At 45.0% G+C, this 23,232-nt stretch overlaps 1 protein-coding gene across 2 annotated transcripts in view; it reads left to right on the plus strand.

The window, feature by feature from the left end:
* Positions 1-23,232, plus strand: part of PLSCR3 (phospholipid scramblase 3) — a 42,595-nt gene that overhangs the window by 2,296 nt on the left and 17,067 nt on the right. The window contains exons 2-4 of one of the 2 annotated variants that reach the window (XM_060779902.2): positions 9,898-10,040; positions 11,234-11,337; positions 20,306-20,577. In XM_060779902.2, the coding sequence (XP_060635885.2) occupies positions 11,325-11,337; positions 20,306-20,577 (285 nt within the window). In that variant the 5' untranslated portion in view covers positions 9,898-10,040; positions 11,234-11,324. The remainder of the gene's footprint in view (positions 1-9,897; positions 10,041-11,233; positions 11,338-20,305; positions 20,578-23,232) is intronic. The other variant, XM_060779903.2, reaches the window with a different exon arrangement.

Consider the following 23,232-nt stretch of genomic DNA (forward strand, 5'->3'; position numbering starts at 1 on the left):
AGGTTTTCTATGGGAAATGTGGAGAGGCAAAAGTGCCCCCTGCGTGTTGGGTTTTGGGGTGAGTGAGGGGCACCCCAAAGCCAGACTCAGGGGCTGCTAGGCCAGTTAGTCCTGTGTGGGCGGAGAGGAAAGAGCCCTGGGCCCCAAGAACTGGTTTGCATTTGGGTTGTTTGTATTCCAGCACAGCTGGGAGAGATTAACTCCTCCTCCCGAGTTTGGGGAAAGCCACACTTTTTGGACTCCAACTCCCAGATTCCACCCAGTTGCATCAGAGTGCAAAAAAGGCTGTATAGGACTCCTTTCCTTCACCCACCTTAAGCCTTGCACCTCTTCCTTCCCTTTCCAATCCTCCCTCATTGCCCATTCTGGCCTGTTATTGTTAGTATTAGTGTTGTTGTTGTTGTTGTTGTTGTTGTTGTTACGAAACGAAATACAAAGAGACAGAATGGGGGACGAGCAGTACGTGTGAAAAAGATCTTGGAGTCCTCGTGGACCACAAGTTAAACATGAGTCAGGAATGTGATGTGGCGGCAAAAAAAGCCAATGGGATTTTGGCCTGCATCAAGAGGAGCCTAGTGTCTAGATCCAGGAAAGTCATGCTCCCCATGCTCTATTCCTCTTTGGTTAGACCACACCTGGAATATTGTGTCCAGTTCTGGGCACCACAATTCAAGAGAAATATCGACAAGCTGGGATGTGTCCAGAGGAGGGCGACTAAAGTGATCAAGGGTCTGGAAAACAAGCCCTATGAGGAGTGGCTTAAAGAACTGGGCATGTTTAGCCTGAAGAAGAGAAGGCTGAGAGGAGATATGATAGCCATGTATAAATACGTGAGAGGAAGCCACAGGGAGGAGGAGGGAGCAAGCTTGTTTTCTGTTTCCCTGGAGACTAGGATGCAAAGGAACAATGGCTTCAAACTACAAGAAAGGAGATTGCATCTGAACACGAGGAAGAACTTCCTGACTGTGAGAGCCGTTCAGCAGTGGAACTCTCTGCCCCGGAGTGTGTTGGAGGCTCCTTCTTTGGAAGCTTTTAAACAGAGGCTGGATGGCCATCTGTCAGGGGTGATTTGAATGCAATATTCCTGCTTCTTGGCAGAATGGGGTTGGACTGGATGACCCATGAGGTCTCTTCCAACTCTGATTCGTTGATTCTAGGAGCAGCTTAAAGAGCTGGGCATGTTTAGCCTCAAAAGAGAAGTCTGAGGGGAGACATGATTTTTTGTGTGTGTGTGTGTGTGTCAGAAGCTACTTGAGAAACTGCAAGTTGCTCCTGGTGTGAGAGAATTGGCCACCTGCAAGGACGTTGCCCAGGGGACACCCAGATATTTTAATGTTTTACCATCCTTGTGGGAGGCTTCTCTCATGTCCCTGCATGGGGAGCTGGAGCTGACAGAGGGAGCTCATCCACGCTCTCCCTAGATTCAAACCTCCAACCTGTCGGTCTTCAGTCCTGCTGGCACAAGGGTTTAACCCACTGGGAGACATGATGAGGGCCATGTATCAAGATGTGAGGGGAAGTCATAGGGAGGAGGAAGCAGGCTTGTTTTCTGCTGCCCTGGAGACTAGGACGCAATGGAGGCATGGCTTCAAACTACAGGAAAGAAAGGAGATTCCACCTGAACATGAGGAAGAACTTCCTGAGAGAGCTGTTCAGCAGTGGAACTCTCTGCCCCGGAGTGTGGTGGAGGCTCCTTCTTTGGAGGCTTTGAAACTGAGCCTGGATGGCCATCTGTCAGGAGTGCTTTGAATGTGATTTTCCTGCTTCTTGACAGAATGGGGTTGGACTGGATGGCCCATGAGGTCTCTTCCAACTCTTTGATTCTATGATGCCATAGCATGGAGCCAGTGCAGTTAAAGTGGTATCAGACTGCATTAATTGGACAAATGCAGATGCATTGCGATATGGAAGCGATAACATCCATGGAAAAGGTTGTGACTTGTAAGGAGATGACATGCAGCATCTTCCAGAGATAGATAGATAAACATGTTATGATAGCTAGCTAGACAATAGATGGAGGCTCCTTCTTTGGAAGCTTTGAAACTGAGCCTGGATGGCCATCTGTCAGGAGTGCTTTGAATGTGATTTTCCTGCTTCTTGACAGAATGGGGTTGGACTGGACAGCCCACCAGGTCTCTTCCAATTTTAGGATTCTATTATTCGAGTCTCAACCAATTTAGCCTAGTTTGCTGCAGCCACAAAATCTAAGTGCTCTACCAGACAGGCCCTATATTCCAAGATGTGATTCCAAGTTTTCTGTTTATCCCAGATTATCTGGCAGTGAAGACTCATATAATCCGGTTTAAAGCAGAAAACCTGGGGTCAGATTCTGGAATATAGGGCCTGCCTTGAAGGGCCCTAAGTTTCTGAAGTAGAACCACTACTTTCTATGCAAGGACGGCACAATTAAACAGGTAATAACACTTTCGAAACAGGAAGTATTTGTCCGTATTAGTGTTATTACTGTTATTATTCCATAACTTTGAGCCATGGCAATTAAAGTGGGGTCAAACTGCATTCATTCTCCAGTATAGATGCACCCTCCTCGAGTGCTTTAGGTGTGGATTTCCTGCAGGGGCTTTTAAGTCTCAAATGCCTTGTAAAACTATATCTCCCATGATTCCATGGCATGAAGACATGACAGTTAAAGTGCAGTCAAACTGAGTTAATTCCCCAGTGTAGATGCATTCTTGTATAGGCAAAGAAATAATCAATCTAAGGGTGCATCTGCACTATAGAATTAATTCAATTCAATATAATTTAAATTGCTCTGGAATCCTGGGAATTTAAACAGGTGTTTTGCCTTTTCTGCCAAATATTGCTGTGGCCTCACCAAACTACGACTCCCAGGATTCCATAGCATTGATCAATGGCAGTTGAAAGTGGTGTCAAACTGCCTTCATTCTACAAGATGTACCCAGAGAAAGCTAAAGACCTTGCAAAACTACAACTCCTAGGACTTCATAACATTGATCCATGGCAGTTGAAAGTGGTGCCAAACTGCCTTCATTTTACAGGATGCACCCAGAGAAAGCTAAAGACCTTCCAAAACTACAACTCCCAGGATTCCATAGCACTGATCCATGGCAGTTGAAAGTGGTGTCACACTGTCTTCATTCTACAAGATGCACCCAGAGAAAGCGAAATACCTTGCAAAACTACAACTCCCAGGATTCCATAGCATTGATCCATGGCAGTTGAAAGTGGTGTCAAACTGCCTTCATTCTACAAGGTGCACCCAGAGAAAGCGAAAGACCTTGCAAAACTACAACTCCCAGGGTTCCATAGCATTGATCCATGGCAGTTGAAAGTGGTGTCAAACCGCCTTCATTCTACAAAGTTCACCCAGAGAAAGTGAAATACCTTGCAAAACTACAACTCCCAGGATTCCATAGCATTGATCCATGGCAGTTGAAAGTGGTGTCAAACTGCCTTCATTTTACAGGATGCACCCAGAGAAAGCTAAAGACCTTCCAAAACTACAACTCCCAGGATTCCATAGAATTGATCCATGGCAGTTAAAAGTGGTGTCAAACTGCCTTCATTCTACAAGATGCACCCAGAGAAAGCGAAATACCTTCCAAAACTACAACTCCCAGGATTCCATAGCATTGATCCATGGCAGTTGAAAGTGGTGTCAAACTGCCTTCATTCTACAAGATGCACCCAGAGAAAGCTAAAGACCTTGCAAAACTACAACTCCTAGGACTTCATAACATTGATCCATGGCAGTTGAAAGTGGTGTCAAACTGCCTTCATTGTACAAGATGCACCCAGAGAAACCTAAATACCTTGCAAAACTACACCTTCCACGATTCCATAGCATTGAGCCATGGCAGTTGAAAGTGGTGTCAAACTCCCTTCATTCTACAAGATGCACCAAGAGAAAGCTAAATACCTTGCAGAACTACAACTCCCAGGATTCCAAAACATTGATCCAAGGCAGTTGAAAGTGGTGTCAAACTGCCTTCTTTCTACAAAGTTCACTCAGAGAAAGCGAAATACCTTCCAAAACTACACCTCCCAGGGTTCCATAGCATTGATCCATGGCAGTTGAAAGTAGTGTCAAACTGCCTTCATTCTACAAGATGCACCCAGAGAAAGCTAAAGACCTTGCAAAACTACAGCTCCCAGGATTCTATAGCATTCAGCCATAGTTATTAAACTGCATTACTTCTATGGTGTAGATGCACCCTACGTTGGCAGCCGGTCCCTTGTTGTTGCTTTGCAAGCCAAAGTTTTTGTGAAACTCCCAAATTCTTCATCATCATTAGGAATGCTCGGATTGTCAGACCCTGTACTTCCTGTTTGTGCTTGCTAATAATGTTATATTTACTTTTCTTCAGGCCTGCCCTGATTAGCAAATGCCCCGTCAAAGCGGCTCTTTTGCAAAGTCTTCTTATGCTTACTCAGCCCTTTCTTTTCCTCATCCTCTGGCTAGCTGGAGGGCTTTGTAGCATTGGCATTATTAGGAGTGTGGAGAAGAAAGGCAAGGTTGCAGCTACACTCTAGAATGAATGCAGTTTGACCCCACTTCAAATGCCCTGGCTCTAGGCCAGTGTTTCTCAACTTGGGGGTCGGGACCCCTGAGGAGGTCATGAGGGGGTGTCAAGGAGGTCACCAAAGACCATCAGAAAACATAGTATTTTTTGGGTTGTTGTAAGTTTTTTCGGGCTATATGGCCATGTTCTGGAGGCATTCTCTCCTGACGTTTCGCCTGCATCTATGGCAAGCATCCTCAGAGGTAGTGAGGACTGTTGGAAGTAGGAAAATGGGTTTATATATCTGTGGAATGACCAGGGTGGGACAAAGGACTCTTGTCTGCTGGAGCTAGGTGTGAATGTTTCAACCGACCACCTTGATTAGCATATAATGGCCTGACAGTGCCTGGAGCAAACTTTTATTGAGAGGTGATTAGACGTCCTTGTTTGTTTCCTCTCTGTTGTTGTGCTGTTGTAATTTTAGAGTTTTTTAATACTGTTAGCCAGATTTTGTTCGTTTTCATAGTTTGCTTGAGGCTCTGCCAGGCCATTATATGCTAATCAAGGTGATAAGTTGAAACATTCACACCTAGCTCCAGCAGACAAGAGTCCTTTGTCCCACCCTGGTCATTCCACAGATATATAAACCCATTTTCCTGGTTCCAACAGACCTCACTACCTCTGAGGATGCTTGCCATAGATGCAGGCGAAACATCAGGAGAGAATGCCTCTAGACCATGGCCATATAGCCCGAAAAAACCTACAACAACCCAGTGATTCCGGCCATGAAAGCCTTCAACAATACATAGTATTTTCTGTTGGTCATTGGGATTTTGTGTGCCAAGTTTTGCTGAATTCCATCAGTTCAGAATGCTCTTTGATTGTAGGTGAACTATAAATCCCAGTACCTACAACTCTCAAATGCCAAGGTCTATTTTCCTCCAAATTCACTAGTGTTCACATTTGGGCATATTGAGTATTCATGCCAAGTTTGGTCCAGATCCATCATTGCATGAATCCACAGTGCTCTTCTGGATATAGGTGAACTACAACTCCCAAACTCAAGGTCAATGCCCACCAAACCCTTCCAGTGTTTTCTGTTGGTCATGGGAGCTCTGTGTGCCAAGTTTGGTTAAATCCATCGCTGGTGGAGTTCAGAATGCTCCTTGATTATAGGTGGGAAGTTCGGACCAATTCTATCGTTGGTGGGGTTCAAAAGGCTCTTTAATTGTAGGTAAACTTTAAATCCCAGCAACTACAACTCCCAAATGTCAAGGTCTATTTCCCCCAAACTCCACCAGTGTTCACATTTGGGCATATTGAGTATCCGTGCCAAGTTTGGTCCAGATCCATCATTGCATGAATCCACAGTGCTCCTCTGGATATAGGTGAACTACAACTCCCAAACTCAAGGACAATGCCCACCAAACCCTTCCAGTGTTTTCTGTTCGTCATGGGAGCTCTGTGTGCCAAGTTTGGTTAAATCCATCGCTGGTGGAGTTCAGAATGCTCTTTGATTATAGGTGAACTATAAATCCCAGCAATGACAACTCCCAAATTACAAAATCAATCTTCCCCCAACATAAGGAACTGTATAAAGGGGTCATGGCATTAGAAAGGTTGAGAACCACTGCTCTAGGCTATGGAATCCTGGGAGTTGTAGTTTGACAAGAGTACTGGTACCTTACCTAACAATCACTCCCAGGATTCTCACAAGACTTGTTCCTTTGAGACTTCGATGCTGTGACTTTGTCCAAAACTTCCATGGCAGGGATTCGAACTCAGGTCTCAAGAATCAAAGCGGCCCGTCATATTAGCTCTCTATTATAGCTCAATCATTTCACTCAGTCTTGGTTTCCTTCGTGACTTTCCACATCCTTCCGGACTTAACCTGCATCTAAGATTGCTGCAATGAAGTTGTGTCTGCACTGCAGAATGCATGCAGTTCGACACCACTTTTCCTGCAATGATTCACTGCTATGACATCCTGGGATTTTGAGTTTTGCAAGGTCTTTTGCCATCCCTGGGTGCATCTATACTGGGGAATGAATGCCACCTGGGATTTGGAGTTTTGCAAGGTTTTTTGCCATCCCAAGATGCGTCTGTACTGGGAAATGAATGCCGCCTGGGATTTGGAGTTTTGCAAGGTTTTTTGCCTTCCCTAGGTGCATCTATACTGGGGAATGAATGCCGCCTGGGATTTGGAGTTTTGCAAGGTCTTTTGCCTTCCCTAGGTGCATCTCTACTGGGGAATTAATGCCGTCTGGGATTTGGAGTTTTGCAAGGTCTTTTGCCTTCCCTAGATGCTTCTATACTGGGGAATGAATGCCGCCTGGGATTTGGAGTTTTGCAAGGTCTTTTGACTTCCCTGGATACATCTATATTGGGGAATGAATGCCACCTGGGATTTGGAGTTTTGCAAGGTCTTTGGCTTCCATGGATGCATCTGTACTGGGGAATGAATGCTGTTTGATGCTGCTTTTGCTGCAATGGCTAAGTGCTATCAATTCCTGGGAGTTGTTGTTTGCACGTTTGGACAGAGGAGGCTGAAGACTTTGCAAAAACTATGACTCCCAGGGTTCTTGCAAGACTTGTTCATCTGAGGTTGAGACAGTGTGACTTTGTCCCAGGCTTCCATGACACGGATTCGAACTTAGGTCTCAAAAATCAAACCAGTCCATTGTATTCGCTCTCTATTGCACTCTTGGATATAGGGGGCTGAAGACCTTGCAAAACTATAACTCCAAGGATTCCAGAGCATTGGGCTAAAGTGGTATTAAACTGCATTAATTCCCTAGCGTGGGTGCACCCATGTTTAGAATTCAGGGCAAGGGAGGAATTTAGGGCTATAGACTTCAGCAGGGATCCCATCAGGTCCACTGGCTTTGTTATTTTGTTGTTATTGTTGGCTGATGGCATTGCGACTTCTTACAAACTAGGCAGTGCTACAAGCTCATCCCTGGTATAAAGGCCAGGGTGGATGATGGGATCTACAATTCCAGAGAATGCTGAGATTCTGAAACCATGAAACATCCCTTTTATTGGATGTATAGTATTTTTTTGTTGTTGTTGACTGATGGCATTGTTGACTTCTTCCAAACTAGGCAGTGCTGCAAGCTCATCCCTGGTATAGAGGCCAGGGTGGATGATGGGATTTACAATTCCAGAGAATGCTGAGATTCTGAAACCATGAAACATCCATTTTCTTGGATGTATAGAGTTTTGTTTTGTTTCCCTCGCAGAACATCGCTGCAAGCAAACAATAAATGAGAGAATGGAAAATAAAAGGCGAATCATGCAAGTCCTGCCAGACTGCTTTGAGTTTTGGGAAAACTTTTTCCCAGCTTTGTACAGAAAGATCGAGCTGCTCCCACGCAGAAAACGTATACATATGTGTTTGGGAGAGTTTGCACATTGGGATGGGAGGAGATTTTTGGACTACAAATCCCAGCATCCTCTGGCTAAAATAGTCCTGAAGTAGTTATGTTCCAAGCTATGGTGTTTGTTTATTATATGCAGCACAAGTGGCCCTATTGTCTGCAGCCAGGCAGGATTCTGGGCTTTGTAGTCCAAGAAGTTCTGCTTGGGTTGTGTTTACCCCAGGCATGGGCAAACTTGGGCCCTCCAGGGGTTTTGGACTTCAACTCCCACAATTCCTAACAGCCTACCGGCTGTTAGGAATTGTGGGAGTTGAAGTCCAAAACCCCTGGAGGGCCCAAGTTTGCCCGTGCCTGGTGTATATTTAACCTCATAGCCATATTGGTGGGGGATGATGGGAGTTGTCATTCCCAGGAAGGGTTTTCCTGAGCTCTGGTTTGCTTGCATGCAGCTGAAGGCTAGTGTCATTGGGAATACTGGGAGTTGGAGTCCAGAAAGGAGATTTTTGCATGTTTTGGGAAGACAAGACCCTCCCTTTGCGTTCCTTGAGCTGCACCACCCAAAAGCGATATTTTTGACCCCGAAGCTGGGTGTTGCCTGCCTCGGTTGCGCCTCTGCCAAGATCTTGGGTGGCTGCCAAACCCCACTTTTTTCCAAACGTGGTTATCATGTGGTTTTTTTACATTCAAAACCAGCATTTCTTTATTTGTTCTGTTGCAGAAAGGAAGATAAAAGTCGACATTGTTTTCAGAAACCAAAGGTTTAGCCTATTTAAGAAAGTGAGTGTCTGGAGCACAGTGAAAGAGAATAGAAACCCCACTTTTGGAGTCTACAATTCCCAACATCCCTAGTTCAAATGGCTCAGACCACCTGCTAAATGATAGATTCTGGGAGTGGCAGTCTTCCTCCAAAGAGGGAACAAAAACCTACAATATTTGAGACTACAATACCCATCATCCCCGACTAGCATAATCCAGATAAACTAGTGCAAGGATACAGAGATTTGCAGTCTTTCTCCAAAGAGGAAATGAAAACCAACCACATTTGAGACTACAACACCCATCAACCCCAACTAGCATAGCCCAGACCTACTTGTGCAAGGATACTGTGATTTGCAGTCTTCCTCCAAAGAGGGAACAAAAACCAATCATTTTTGTAACTAAAGTGCCCAGCATCCAAAGAGGAAATGAACAGCTCCAGCTTGAGACTACAACACCCATCACCCCCAACTAGCATAATCCAGATAAACTAGTGCAAGGATACAGGGTTTTGCAGTCTTCCTCCAAAGAGAGAACGGAAACTAACCATATTTGACACTACAACTCCTATCATCCCCAACTAGCATAGCTCAGGCTTGCTAGTGAAAGGATACTGGGATTTACAGTCTTCCTCCAAAGAGGGAACGAAAAACCACCATCCAACATCCCCTCTTAGTATGGTCCAGAACCTCCTGCTGATGCATGGATTCTGGGATTTGTAGTCTTTCCTCAAAGAAGGAATGGCAGTGGCCATTTTAAAGACTGAAACACTCAGCATCCCCACTTCTTGCTGCTATGTGGAGTCTTCCTCCAAATAGGGAACAAACACCCCTATTTTGGAAATTACAACACCCAGCATCCCTAGCCTGCATGGCCAAGGCTTGGCGGTCCTCCAAATAGGGAACAAACACCTCTATTTTGGAAACTACAAGACCCAGCATCCCCAGCCAGCATGGCCAAGGCATTGCAAATTCTGGGATTGGCATTATATTCCCAAAAAGATGGAATGAAAAGTCCAGTTTTGAGACTGAAACTGGGACCTCCTATCAGTGTGTGGATCCTGGGATCTGCAGTCTTTCCAATGACAATTTTAGTTTTTCTAAATTACAGAGGTAGGGATAATTACAAAGCAGGGCTGCAGCCTTGGCAGTCGAGGGTTCAGGGCTCCTGGGTCTCTTTTTACAGCCTTTGCGGTTGGTCGCATTCATTGGGGAGCCTATATTTTGTTTTGATGCCCCCCCCCTCTCTCTCTTATTTTGCATTCCTGTGTTGCCCACCAGCTTCCAAGGGGACTTGGCGAGGGCCGCCCAGAGTGGATCCAGTTTCAAAGGGATCACGTGGGATCCAGGGAAGGAGGCCTATTTCTGAACCGCCGGATCCAGAGATCAGCTGGTTTTCCACGGCTGGGATTTGTCTCGCGGAGGTAGAGTTTGCGCATTCATTTCCTGCATAATTTTTGCAATCTAGACTATAACATGTGTGTCTGTGTGTTTCCAAAACAAGCCCATGTTCTGTGCTAGAGGTGCCACTGACGTCTGAAATCTCTGCACCAAGGAGTCCATCTACCTTGTAGATTAGAATGAATGCAATGTGGCACCACTTGAACTAGCATGTGGGATCCTGGGAGCTGTAGATTGACAAGGTATTTACTCTTGTCTGCTAAAGAGTGTTGGTCCCTCAACAAACTCCAACTTCTATGATTCCATAGCATGGAGCCATGGCAGTTAAATCAGGATCAAAGACTCTGGCACAAGCCAGTCAAGGTGGTCCCAGTGGTGATTGCCACACTAGGTGCCGTGCCTCAAGACCTTGGCCTGCACTTAAAGCTGCCTCTGGGCTGAGAAAGGCAGTATATAAATATGGTAAATAAATAAATAAATAAACACAATTGGTGCTGACAAAATGACCATCTGTCAGCTTCAAAAGGGAAGTGTCTGACATGTGATCCAGTACAAAAGTCAGCAGAGTGATCTTGTTTGCTGTGTACTAATCTTGCTGTGTATCTAATAATAATAATAATAATAATTCCTGCCCTCTTTTTCCTTCCTCTTTCTCTCATGCAGCAAAGCAGATACATTTAGAGTTCCAAAGGCATCCAAGAGGGCATCTAGACAGTAGAATTAATGTTTCCAACAGACCTCACAACCTCTGAGGATGCCTGTCATAGATGCAGGTGAAATGTCAGGAGAGAATGCCTCTGGAACATGGCCAGACAGCCCGGAAAACTCACAATAATCCTACTCTTATCTGTTGGAGGCAAGTGTGGATGTTGCAATCAGCCACCTTGATTAGCACTGAATGGCCTTGCAGCTTCAAAGACACGCTGATTGCTGCCTGGGGGAATACTTTGTTGGGAGGTGTTATCTGGCCCAGATTGTTTATGTGTTGAATAATGTCCAGGTTGAGAACCACTGTTCTAAGGATTATTTCTGTGTTTGATTTATTGAAATATTCCCATCCAAACCTAAGTAACGAAGGTAGAGGCATTACTTTTCATTCAACCCTCGTAGGTTCCAGGCCTCCTAATTAATATTTTATTGTATATCGATTTGCCAATAAACACTGTGATAGGAGCAGATCCCAAAGGATAACATTTTTCCTGATTATTTTTTGCAGCAATTCACAGATGAATAGATCATATTGATCAGGAACAGAATCCCCCGATTTGGACAGAGAAGGCCTTCTTCTTGCCGAAGACAGACGCAACATGGCTGCACCAGGTCTGAGTTCTAATTTTGTATTTTTATCCTATTTGACCCCTATCAAAAGAACAAAGCCAAGCGACTCTACTTCCTTCCAAAGCCAGACAGACCTAAGGCATATACAGGGTTAGTCAAAATGAATAGGCCAATAAGAAAATTAATTGTAGCCGAAGGTATGTTTACTGTAACCAAACCACAGCTACGTAGCGACAGATAAACTATCAAAGTTTTTTTTGAGCAACACACATGTACGTTAATGCCGCTAGGCGTCGCTAGGAGTCGCTGTTTTCAAAATGGCGGAATCAGGCAAAGAGAAGGCGTTTTGTGTGATGACATTTGCTAAAACAATGTCAGTAATTACGGTCCAGCGAGAATTTCGAGCCAAGTATGGCAAGGAACCACCTCATTGACATTCCATTGTGAGGTGGGTAAAGCAATTTGAGGAGACGGGCTGCTTATGCAAGGGTAAAACCACAGGACGACCGCGTGTCTCCGAAGACACAGTGGAATCCATTCGTGCATCCTTTCAACGAAGTCCCCAGAAGTCGACAAATCGTGTTGCCATGGAATTGAACGTTCCGCAAAAAACTGTGTGGCGCATGTTACGCAAACGTTTGCAGTTCAAGCCGTATAAATTGCAAATGGTGCAGGCTTTGAAAAAAGGTGACTATTCGAAACGACACGATTTTTGCGAATCAATGCAGCGAAGACTAGAGGAGGAAGGCTTTGCCAACAGACTGGTCTTCAGTGACGAGGCAACGTTTCACCTGTGCGGGAAGGTCAATAGGCATAATCTCCGCTTTTGGGGATCTGAAAATCCTCATGCCGTATTGGAACATGTAAGGGATTTGCCGAAGGTAAACGTTTTCTGTGCAATAACCAACCGTCACGTGTTTGGCCCATTCTTTTTCGCGGAGAAAACCGTAACAGGCATAGTGTACGCTGACATGTTGTCTGAATGGTTGATGCCACAGTTAGAAGAGAAAGTGCCCGATTTCGTATTCCAACAGGACGGTGCCCCTCCGCATTGGCACAACAGTGTACGCGAGTACCTCAACGAACACCTTCCCAGACGTTGGATTGGCCGTGCTGGAGTGACTGATCTTCCATTCCTCCTGTGGCCCCCCAGGTCCCCCGACCTCACACCATGCGACTTTTCTCTCTGGGGGTATGTGAAAGACACTGTGTTCCGACCTCCATTACCGCTGACCTTGGACGACTTAAAACAGCGCATATGTGCTGCATTCGATGCCATTACATCGGATGTGCTGCAACGGATGTGGAATGAACTGGACTATCGCTTGGACGTCTGCCGTGTCACACAGGGCGCCCATATCGAACATCTCTGAAGGTGAGACAAAACTTTGATAATTTATCTGTCGATACGTAGCTGTAGTTTGGTTACAATAAACATACATTCGTCTAAAATTAATTTTCTTATTGGCCTATTCATTTTGACTAACCCTGTATTTAATGATTGTACTCGAGGCTGTTGACTGCCTTGAACCCATTCCTGAGTTTGTCGGTGACCCTGGGGCTGAGAGATTGTGCCTCACCCAAGGTTTCCCAAAGATAACACTTCAAAGTAAATGGGTCAGTCCTCCAGCCATTCCGTGGTCAGCGTCTTCTGTAGTCCACCTTGCAGTGCCCCGTAGACTAAAAGCATGTCTTTGGACACAAAATCAGTGCTGTGAAATGAAGGGAGTTGTAGCTTTATAAGGTCTGTGCCGTGCAGTGATGAGAGCTGCAGTTTTACAAAATCTGTGCCATGCAATGATGAGAATTGTAGTTTTATAAGGACAGTGCCATGAAATGACAGGAGTTGTAGTTTTTCAGGATCTGTGCTATGAAATGATGGGAGTTGTAGCTTTTCAAGATCTGTGCTGTGAATTGACAAGGCAGTACCTGCCACATACCAGTACTGCCATCTGTTGAGGAATTACGAAGGTGGAGGCATTACTTTTCATTCAACCCTCGTATATTGTACTGTTTTTCCCAACAACAACAACAACACCGTATCTGGGAGGCCTCTGCTTTGATTTCCCCTTGCCCTCTTGGGGTGCAACTAAGGCATACCGGGAGTTATAGTTTAGCAAGGCCCCAACCCTCAAGATACTTAGAAAAAAAGCTCACAACTCCCAGGGTTCCACAGCTGTGAAAAGTAGTGTCAAAGAGCATTAATTTCACCACCAATTATAATAAAAAGTGTGTGTTTGGCCATCTTGAAAGAGCGCCTGATTTTTTCCTTCTGCCAGGCCAAGCCTTTTGTGATTTTTGGCTTCCTGGAATGCAAACAGCTCTGAATCCAGAACAAGATAGAGTTAGAGACATGGAATGACAACAAAAAGGAAAGAAAGGGGGGGAAAGAAAGGGGAAATGAAATAATGTCTGAATTTAAAAGGGTCTGGCCCTGTAGGAGAGACCCACCAAAGAGGGCTCGCTACAATAGTTGAGCAAAGAGAAGCCCAATTTAAAAGGTTTTTCCTAAGTTCCCAAAAGAAATCTCACCAAAGTTGAAGGAAGCGCCACCGAGATGATTTTATTGCGATTCAGAGCAGCAATATTTCTCCAAGCTAAGCATACAGTGTACAAAAATAAAGGCCTTTTTATGCATAAAACAGAGCTGCCAGGTTTGAATCTCCCATTCTCCACCCCTCTGCGGCTCGACGATGATTGGCTGGCGTTCTACAGCTGGGAGGAGGCTTGGCCTCCTCCTGAGCATCTGGGCCAATCACTGGGCTTCTGCCGCCTCAGCATCCTGACGAATCAGGAGAGAGAGAGGTGGGACGAGAGCTGAGGCGGTAATTTTCGACGGTAAGCAAACAGTATTTTGCCCCCCCCCCCTCCAACCAATCACTGATATTTATTTTCTGTTCGTCGTGGGAGTTCTGTGTGCCATATTTGGTTCAATTCCATCACTGGTGGAGTTCAGAATGCTCTTTGATTATAGGTGAACTATACATCCCAGTAACTACAACTCGCATATGTCAAGGTCTATTTTCCCCCAAGAGCGCCTCAAGAGCGCCCCTGGTCAAAATCAACTATATTGCAAATGCTTACTTTGTGTAATGGGTTGAGCTGCCCCTGGACAAGAGGGAAACAATGGATTCTTGAGAGGATTATGGAGGTAGGAAATGTCCAAGCAGCGAGCGAGTCCTGGAGCCTGCAAGCCAGCCATTCCTATTGTCATTGAGTGGCTGCAATAAACGTAATCCGGATTTTTAGAGCCGCTGCAAACTAGCCTTCTGTGGGAGCAAACTGTGCGAGCACGTCCTTGACGTCATGAGACTGCGCCTCTCTCTCCGCCCCTTTCTCCGCTCTTTCTCCGTGCCAGAGTGGTTTTTCCTTTTCTAGGGCAGCATTGCCAGCGTACTCTCTCAGTTGGCAGAATTCAACTGAGAGAATACGCTGGCAATGCTGCCCTAGCAAAGGAAAAACCACTCTGGCACGGAGAAAGGGGCGGAGAGAGAGGTGGAGTCTCATGATGTCAAGGACATGCTCGCACACTTTGCTCCTGCAGGAGGCTAGTTTGCGACGGGTCTTCCAGTGCTGAGAGACAGGAACAAGGAGGGAATCTTGGCTGTGGTTTCAGTGGATAAAAGTTGAATCAGAAACAGATTAGGACGAAGTGTGGCTTTCCAAAGGCTTCCTTTGTCCTATTGAGATATGATCATAAATGCCAAGTGACCGCTTCCTTTGGGGGGCCAACTCCGAGGCCAGAGGTCACGATTCTTTGTTATTGTCCATGCAAATAGTGTCTTTTGATAAGGGTCTTTTTCAACTGGAGATTTCCTTCTTTCCAGGGTCATGCAGGGGTGACTGCCTTGTATTTTTATACATTTTTCAATAAAGGGGAATTGGACAAAAGTGTCAGGAAAAGGTCAGATACACGGGGATCATAGCATCATAGAATCCTAGAATCAAAGAGCTGGAAGAGACCTCACGGGCCATCATCCAGTCCAACCCCATTCTGCCAAGAAGCAGGAATATTGTATTCAAAGCACCCCTGACAGATGGCCATCCAGCCTCTGTTTAAAAGCTTCCAAAGAAGGAGCCTCCACCACACTCCGGAGCAGAGAGTTCCACTGCTGAACAGTTCTCACAGTCAGGAAGTTCTTCCTCATGTTCAGATGGAATCTCCTCTCTTGTAGTTTGAAGCCATTGTTCTGCGTCCTAGTCCTTAGTTTTGTCCTTAGCAAAACTATAAGTTACTATCTTTTATTGGGGACAGGGTCATGTTCAACTTCAGAAACATTCCTTTTTGGAGATGACAACACCCAGAATCCCCGAGCCAGCAACGCTGGCTCGGGGATTCTGGGTGTTGTCATCTCCAAAAAGGAATGTTTCCAAGCTCTGAACAATGTTGTCTAATATTTCCTCCCTTGCAAAGCTCCAAATTGTGCTCTTCTTTCCCAAACCATGCCAACCCCGCCGGGCCTCAGACGGCAGGGCAAGGCTTTGGAATGCAGTTGGGCCAGTTAGGGCATCGAAGGGACGCTTAGTCACACCTTTTGAAGGTCTGGCAACCCTGAAAACCCCATGGGCATTGAAGCAAATACACCCTGGTTTAGCTAACATTGGAAGGGTGTGCTCCTGAGCATGTGCAGAGAGCAGTTCCTCTTACATCTTGGTCCCCTAGTGCTTCCCTGGCACTTGTGATCCATCCATCTCTGGAAAGCTTCTCTTCTTAAAGGTACAGTAACACTTTTTGTTAGACTAGTCTTGCATCCTTGTCCTAAAGGTACAGTAACCATTTTTAGAATACATGATACAGTCTTGCAGTCTCTTCTTAAAGGTACAGTAACACTTTTTTAGACTAGAATAGTCTTGCATCCTTGTCCTAAAGGTACAGTAACCATTTTTAGAATACATGATACAGTCTTGCAGTCTCTTCTTAAAGGTACAGTAACACTTTTTTAGACTAGAATAGTCTTGCATCCTTGTCCTAAAGGTACAGTAACCATTTTTAGAATACATGATACAGTCTTGCAGTCTCTTCTTAAAGGTACAGTAGCCCCTCTTTCAAATAAGAGACACAGTCTTGCATTCATTAACAGTTTATACAGCATACAGTAACAGTTTATTTAAAAGAATAGGCCCGTCTTGCAGTAAGTTCTTAAAGGCATAGTAATCATTTTTTTAGAGGAGAGGGCACAGTATTGCATTCACTTCTTAAAGGTACAGTAACTATTTTTTAGAAGGGGGGGCTAGTCTTGAAGTCTGTTCTTAAAGGGACAGCAATGATTTTAGAATAGAGGGCACAGTCTTGCACTCTCTTCTTAAAGGCACAGTAATTGCATTCACTTCTTAAAGGCACAGTATCTTTTTTTTTTTTAGAATAGGGGGTCCAGTCTTGCATTCACTTCTTAAAGGTACAGTAACTATTTTTTAGAATGGGGGGGGGGTTGGGTCTAGTCTTGAACTCTGTTCTTAAAGGGACAGCAATAATTTTAGAATAGAGGGCGCAGTCTTGCAATCTCTTCTTAAAGGCACAGTAATTGCATTCACTTCTTAAAGGCATAGTAACAGTGTTTTTGTTTTGTTTTGTTTTTAGAATAGAGGGAACAGTCTTGCATTCACTTCTTAAAGGCGCAGTAATTGTTTTAGAAAAGAACCTTGCATTCACTTCTTAAAGGTACAGTAACAGTTGTTTTAGAACAGGGGGTCCAATCCTGCTAACTCTTCTTAAAGGCACAGTAGCCATTTTTAGAATAAGGGGCAGTCTTGCAATCTCTTCTTAAAGGCACAGTAACAGGTGTTTTTTTAGAACAGGAGGTCCAGTATTGCAGTCTGTTCTTAAAGGGAGAGCAATCATTTTAGAATAGAGGGCACAGTCTTGCAGTCTCTTCTTAAAGGCACAGTAATTGCATTCACTTCTTAAAGGCACAGTAACAGATTTTTTTAGAACAGGAGGTCCAGTTTTGCAGTCTGTTCTTAAAGGGACAGCAATAGTTTTATAATAGAGGGAACAGTCTTGCAATCCCTTCTTAAAGGCATAGTAACAGTGGGGTTTTTTGTTTTATATTAGTGGGTTAACTTCTTAAAGGCATAGTAATCATTTTTAGAAAATTATCTTTCATTGAGTCCTTAAAGGTGTGGATGGATTTGACCCCCCCCCCCCCACCCAGGTCTCTGTAAAAGATAGTTCAAAATCAGTGAATTCATAGTTTTGCCAAGGACACCAGGCTGGACACCAGGCTTCGACTACTCAGTGCTCCCCTGAACTTCCATGCACCCCCCCCCATGAACTCTTATAGGAACTTTTATAAACTCTTGCCAAACTTTATGAACTTTTATGGACTTTGGGGGGCTGACGTGACTTCCCCTTAGACCCTGCATGATCCCCCCTTTTCCTAGGAACTCTGTGTATGCCCCCTTGCCACATTCCTCATTCCCTATGTGTATGTATGGCTATATAACAAAATATGAAGGAAAGCAACCTTTTCATGAACCAGCAACTCATGGCTCTTGGAGTTTCCAAACTTCCTGAGCCGATAATCCCGTAACAAAGGACTCAACCAGATCCATTTGCATGGACAATAAGTAAATGACTCTACTTGCCTGGACCTCGGAGGGCTGATAGCCAGGCCATCCAGAATAAGAATCTATGGACATACTGGATCACCAAACATAAAGGACATTTCCCCATCTGCGAGGAACCAGGGATTTGTCACTGCCTTCTTTCTGTGCCACATCCTGATCTCCGAAACCAACCTCTGCATCATTAGTGAACTCCATATCGCAGGATAGTAAGACAAAAGGACCTGACCACTCGGGGCCAGACAAAAATGTTAATTCAAGGGACAAAACAATAACACAGACCAGGCTTGAGAGCCTGAAGCTATCGCTTGGTCACTTGGCAAACACCAGCCATTCTTAATCCAGTCATCTGGGCATTTCTTCATTGTATTGTCGAAGGCTTTCATGGCTGGAATTACTAGGTTCTTGTGGGTTTTTTCGGGCTATAGGGCCATATTTTAGAGGCATTTCTCCTGACGTTTCGCCTGCATCTATGGTAAGCATCCCCAGAGGTAGTGAGGTCTGTTGGAAATAGGACAATGGGTTTATATATTTGTGGAATGGCTGGGGTGGGGCAAAGAGCTCTTCCCTGCTGGAGCTAGGTGTGAATGTTTCAACTGACCACCTTCATTAGCATTTGAAGGCCTGTCTGAGCCTGGGAAAATCTTTTGTTGAGAGGTGTTAATCTGTGCCTGGTTGTTTCCTCTCTGCTGTTTTGCTGTTGTGATTTTAGAGTTTTTTTTTAATACTGGTAGCCAGATTTTGTTCATTTTCATGGTCTCTTCCTTTCTGTTGAAATTGTCCACATGCTTGTGGATTTCAATGGCTTCTCTGTGTAGTCTGACATGGGGGTTGTTGGTGTGGTCCAGCACTTCTGTGTTCTCAAATAATATGCTGTGCCCAGGCTGGTTCATCGGGTGCTCTGCTATGGCTGACTTCTCTGGTTGGATTAGTCTGCAGTGCCTTTCATGTTCCTTGATGCGTGTTTGGGCAATGCTGCTGCGTTTGGTGGTCCCTCTGGAGACTTGTCCACAGCTGCATGGTATATGGGAGACTCCTGCAGAGGTGAGAGGATCCCTCTTGTCCTTTGCTGAATGTAGCATTTGTTGGATTTTCTTGGTGGGTTTGTAGATTGTTTGTATGTTGTGTTCAGCAAGGGACAAGAGGGATCCTAATTAGGACCCATTGTCCTAATTCCAACAGACCTCACTACCTCTGAGGATGCTTGCCATAGATGCAGGCGAAACGTCAGGAGAAATGCCTCTAGAACATGGCCCTATAGCCCGAAAAAACCCACAAGAACCATTTCTTCATTGTTTCCCTGTTGCCCGCCTCCCTTCCACCTCATTGGCTGAGCGCCAAAAGCAGGACCAGGACCCCATTGGATCTCCTCCTGGTTTGCTGACATCACAACCAATCAGCAGAAAGCTGGCCCAGGAGGCGGGCGTGGGAAGTTTGAATCTGACAGCTCTATAAATATTGTATTTCTCTGCCCAGTGGGTTATGTCGATTTGTTGGCAGAATACTGCAATCTTCATCACTTCCAGCTGGAATGAAATCAAACCTCGGTGGCTTTCTCTTCAACTTGGTGAGATTTATTCTGGAATACTGGCTTCTTTTTCTCACCAAGGCGAAACCCACAATGGCTTGGATCTCACTATCTACAGCCAATCTAAATTACTTGATAACAAAGGTAGAGTAACAGTTTTTAAGAATAGTGGGTCCAGTCTTGCAACCTTTTCTTAAAGGCACAGTAACCATTTTTAGAACAAGGGGCAGTCTTGCAATCTCTTCTTAAAGGCACAGTAATTGCATTCACTTCTTAAAGGTGCAGTAATAGTGCTTTTGTGTGTGATTTTAAGAATAGGGGGTCCAGTTTTGCATTCACTTTTTAAAGGCACAGTAGTTATTTTTAGAAAATAATCTTGCATTCACTTCTTAAAGGTACAGTACCAACTTTTTAGAATGGGGGGGGGGGTCTAGTCTTGCAATCTCTTCTTAAAGGCACGGTAACCATTTTTAGAATAAGAGGCAGTCTTGCATTCACTTCTTAAAGGCACAGTAATCATTTTTAGAAAAGAATCTTGCATTCACTTCTTAAAGGTACAGTACCAACTTTTTAGAATGGGGGGGGGGGTTAGTATTGCAATCTCTTCTTAAAGGCACGGTAACCATTTTTTAGAATAAGAGGCAGTTGCATTCACTTCTTAAAGGCACAGTAATCATTTTTAGAAGAGAATCTTGCATTCACTTCTTAAAGGTACAGTACCAACTTTTTAGAATAGGGGGGTCTAGTCTTGCATCTGCTTCTTAAAAGGCACAGTAACAGATGCTTTAGAATAGGGGCTCTAGTCTTGCATTGTCTTCTTAAAGGCACAGTAACATTTTTTAGAATATAGGATGCAAACGTTCTTAACAACTTCTGTTTTCTTTCTTTTTTTCTTTCTCTCCTTCTATGCCTAAATAGGATACCCCATTCCCCAGCCAGGACACCCCCTTGCGTCCCCTCCGTACCCGTCCCACATGATGCCGTCCGCTCCCAGCCCTGGCTTCGTCTTTCCCCCCACCAGCCCTGTCCAAGCGCAGATCACGGCACCCCCGCCTCCTCCCCGGGGGTATCACCAACACGCCCCGCCTCCTCACCCCCCACAGCAACAGTCCGGGCCGGACCCTCACGCCATCATCCCCTACGTTCCTGTGGCCTCCAGCATCCCTCGAGGTTTGGAACACCTGGCACAGGTAAGGAAGACGTGGGTATTTATTTATTGTATCAGGAGCAAACCAAAGGTACATTTGTAATGTAGGTTAAAAAAACACAAAGTTTAAAAACTTGGCAGTTATATTAAATGTCCTTTGACCAGTATCTGGCCACTTGGAGTGCCTCTGGTGTTGCCGCAAGAAGGTCCTCCCTTGTGCATGTGGCAGGGCTCAGGGTGCATTGCAGCAGGTGGTCAGTGGTTTTCTGTTCTTCACACTCGCATGTTGTGGACTCTACTTCGTGGCCCCATTTCTTAAAGTTGGCTCTGCATCTCATGGTGCCAAAATGCAGTCTGTTCAGTGCCTTCCAAATTACCCAGTTTTCTGTGTGTCCAGGAGGGAGTCTCTCATTTGGTATCAACCATTGTGTTTGTGCTTTCTGGCAGTAGCTGGTCATTTGTATAAATGTTAAATATTGAAGGATATATATATATATATATATAGAGAGAGAGAGAGAGAGAGAGAGAGAGAGAGAGAGAGGGGCAGTAAGAGCACCTCAAGCTTCAGAGAGCTTCTGTTCAACCCTTTCAAAGTTCCCTGCTTGAGGGGTGATGGCACTATCATCAGCATAGATGAAACTCTCTGTACTTTCTGGCAGTGGCTGGTCATTTGTGTAAATGTAAAACATTTAAGGATGTGTGTGTGTGTGTGTGTGTTTGTGTATAAGCAGTAAGAGCACCTCAAGCTTCAAAGAGCTTCAGTTCAACCTTTTCAAAGCGCCCTGCTTGAGCGGTGATGGCATGATCATCAGCATAGATGAAACTCTCTGTGCTTTCTGGCATTTGTGTAAATGTTAAACATTGAAGGATATATATATATATATATATAGGCAGTAAGAGCACCTCAAGTTTCAGAGAGCTTCTGTTCAACCCTTTCAAAGCTCCCTGCTTGAGTGGTGATGTCACTATCATCAGCATAGATGAAACTCTCTGTGCTTTCTGGCAGTTACTGGTCATTTGTATACATGTGAAACATTGATGGAGCAAGCACACTTTGCATTGGGAGAAGACTCCTCGCCGGATCGCAGTACATTTGGTCGTCCCTTGGGCAACGTCTTTGTAGATGGCTGATTCTCTCACACCAGAAGTGACTTGCAGCGTGCAACCAGCATGCATTCCTTCCTTCCCAGGAAATCATCAGTGCTTGAGATGCTTGTCTGTTCTTAAAATGAAAAGCACATGTCTGTGGTTTAGATTGATTAGGAATCACCTGGTTTTACCTGTAAGATGTGTGTAAGGCTGCATCAATAGACTATAGTGCAGGCTTGGGCCAAGTTGGGCCCTCCAGATGTTGTGGACTTCAACCCTCACAATTCCTAACAGCCTACCAGCTGTTAGGAGTTGTGGGAGTTGAAGTCCACAACATCTGGAGGGCCCAACTTGGCCCATGCTTGCTCTAGAAGTGTCTTGATTTGTAGTTTCCGTCTTGGCTTCACTCTAAGCACACTTTTATGGCCCTAACCCAAAACTTTGCCATGTCAGCATTAAAAGGCGCAAGATTTATCGTCCATAATCATGGCTTCGAGTCAATTTGCAGTCAAATGTATGTTATTTGATAAGGAATTTCCTCAGGGGCAAGTGTGTTATTAGCTGGGTTCATTGCACCCAGAGAGAAACTGCTTCATCATGGAGAAGGGTGGAATTACAGAGTTGAAAGGGACAACCCAGAGGTCATGTGGTCTGACCCTGTTCTGCCAGACAGGAAGGCACAATTAAAGCATGCCCCAAAGATATCCACCCAGCGTCTGATTAAAAACCTGTAAAGGAGTAAACTCCCATGGTACCCGCTTATTATTCGTTCTTCCTAATTTTTAGGTGGACACTTTAAGGGGCTCAATGCTAAGGAATAATTGGAGTTCTACTTTTACAATGTCTTTTCATGTTCTCTGACAAAGACTGCTGGTGCCTTAACAAGCTACAACTCCCAGTCTTTCATAGCATAGGTTCGTGTCAGTTTAAGAAGTGTCAAACTGCATCCGTTCTACAGCTCTTTACATCTTCCATGCAAAAGGAAATCAGATTCTTTGCCTCTTTACCTCTGAGAGTTGCTAGCAATAAAATTGGTTGGGTTGGACTATATTCCCCATCACCCCTAGCTAGTCGGCTGTGGATGATGGGACGGTGTTGTACAACACCGCCTGAGCTCTGTGAGCGCAGCATTTTTCCGAATGAAGCAGAGAGTGTTTGAAAACCGGGACATCCGTAGGGATGCAAGGTACTTGTTTATAAAGCTATTGTCTTCCCAACCCTGCTATACGCCTGCGAGACGTGGACTGTCTACAGACGTCAACATTGAGATTTTTTTTTTGTGTCAGGATTGACTCCTGGTGTGAGAGAATTGGCCATCTGCAAAGACGTTGCCCAGGGGACGCCTGGATGATTTGATGTTTTTATCATCCTTGTGGGAGGCTTCTCTCATGTCCCCGCACGAGGAGCTGCAGCTGATAGAGGGAGCTCATCCGCCTCTCCCCGGATTCGAACCTGCGACCTGTCGGTCTTCAGTCCTGCCGGCACAGGGGTTTAATCCACTGTGCCACCAGGGGCTCCTACATTGAGATGGAAATGCAACACCGCCTGAGCTCTGCGAGTGCAGCATTTTTCCGAATGAAGCAGAGAGTGTTTGAGCACCGGTACGTCC

The sequence above is a fragment of the Anolis sagrei genome, chromosome 6 (assembly GCF_037176765.1).
Source record: "Anolis sagrei isolate rAnoSag1 chromosome 6, rAnoSag1.mat, whole genome shotgun sequence".
NCBI lineage: Eukaryota > Metazoa > Chordata > Lepidosauria > Squamata > Dactyloidae > Anolis > Anolis sagrei.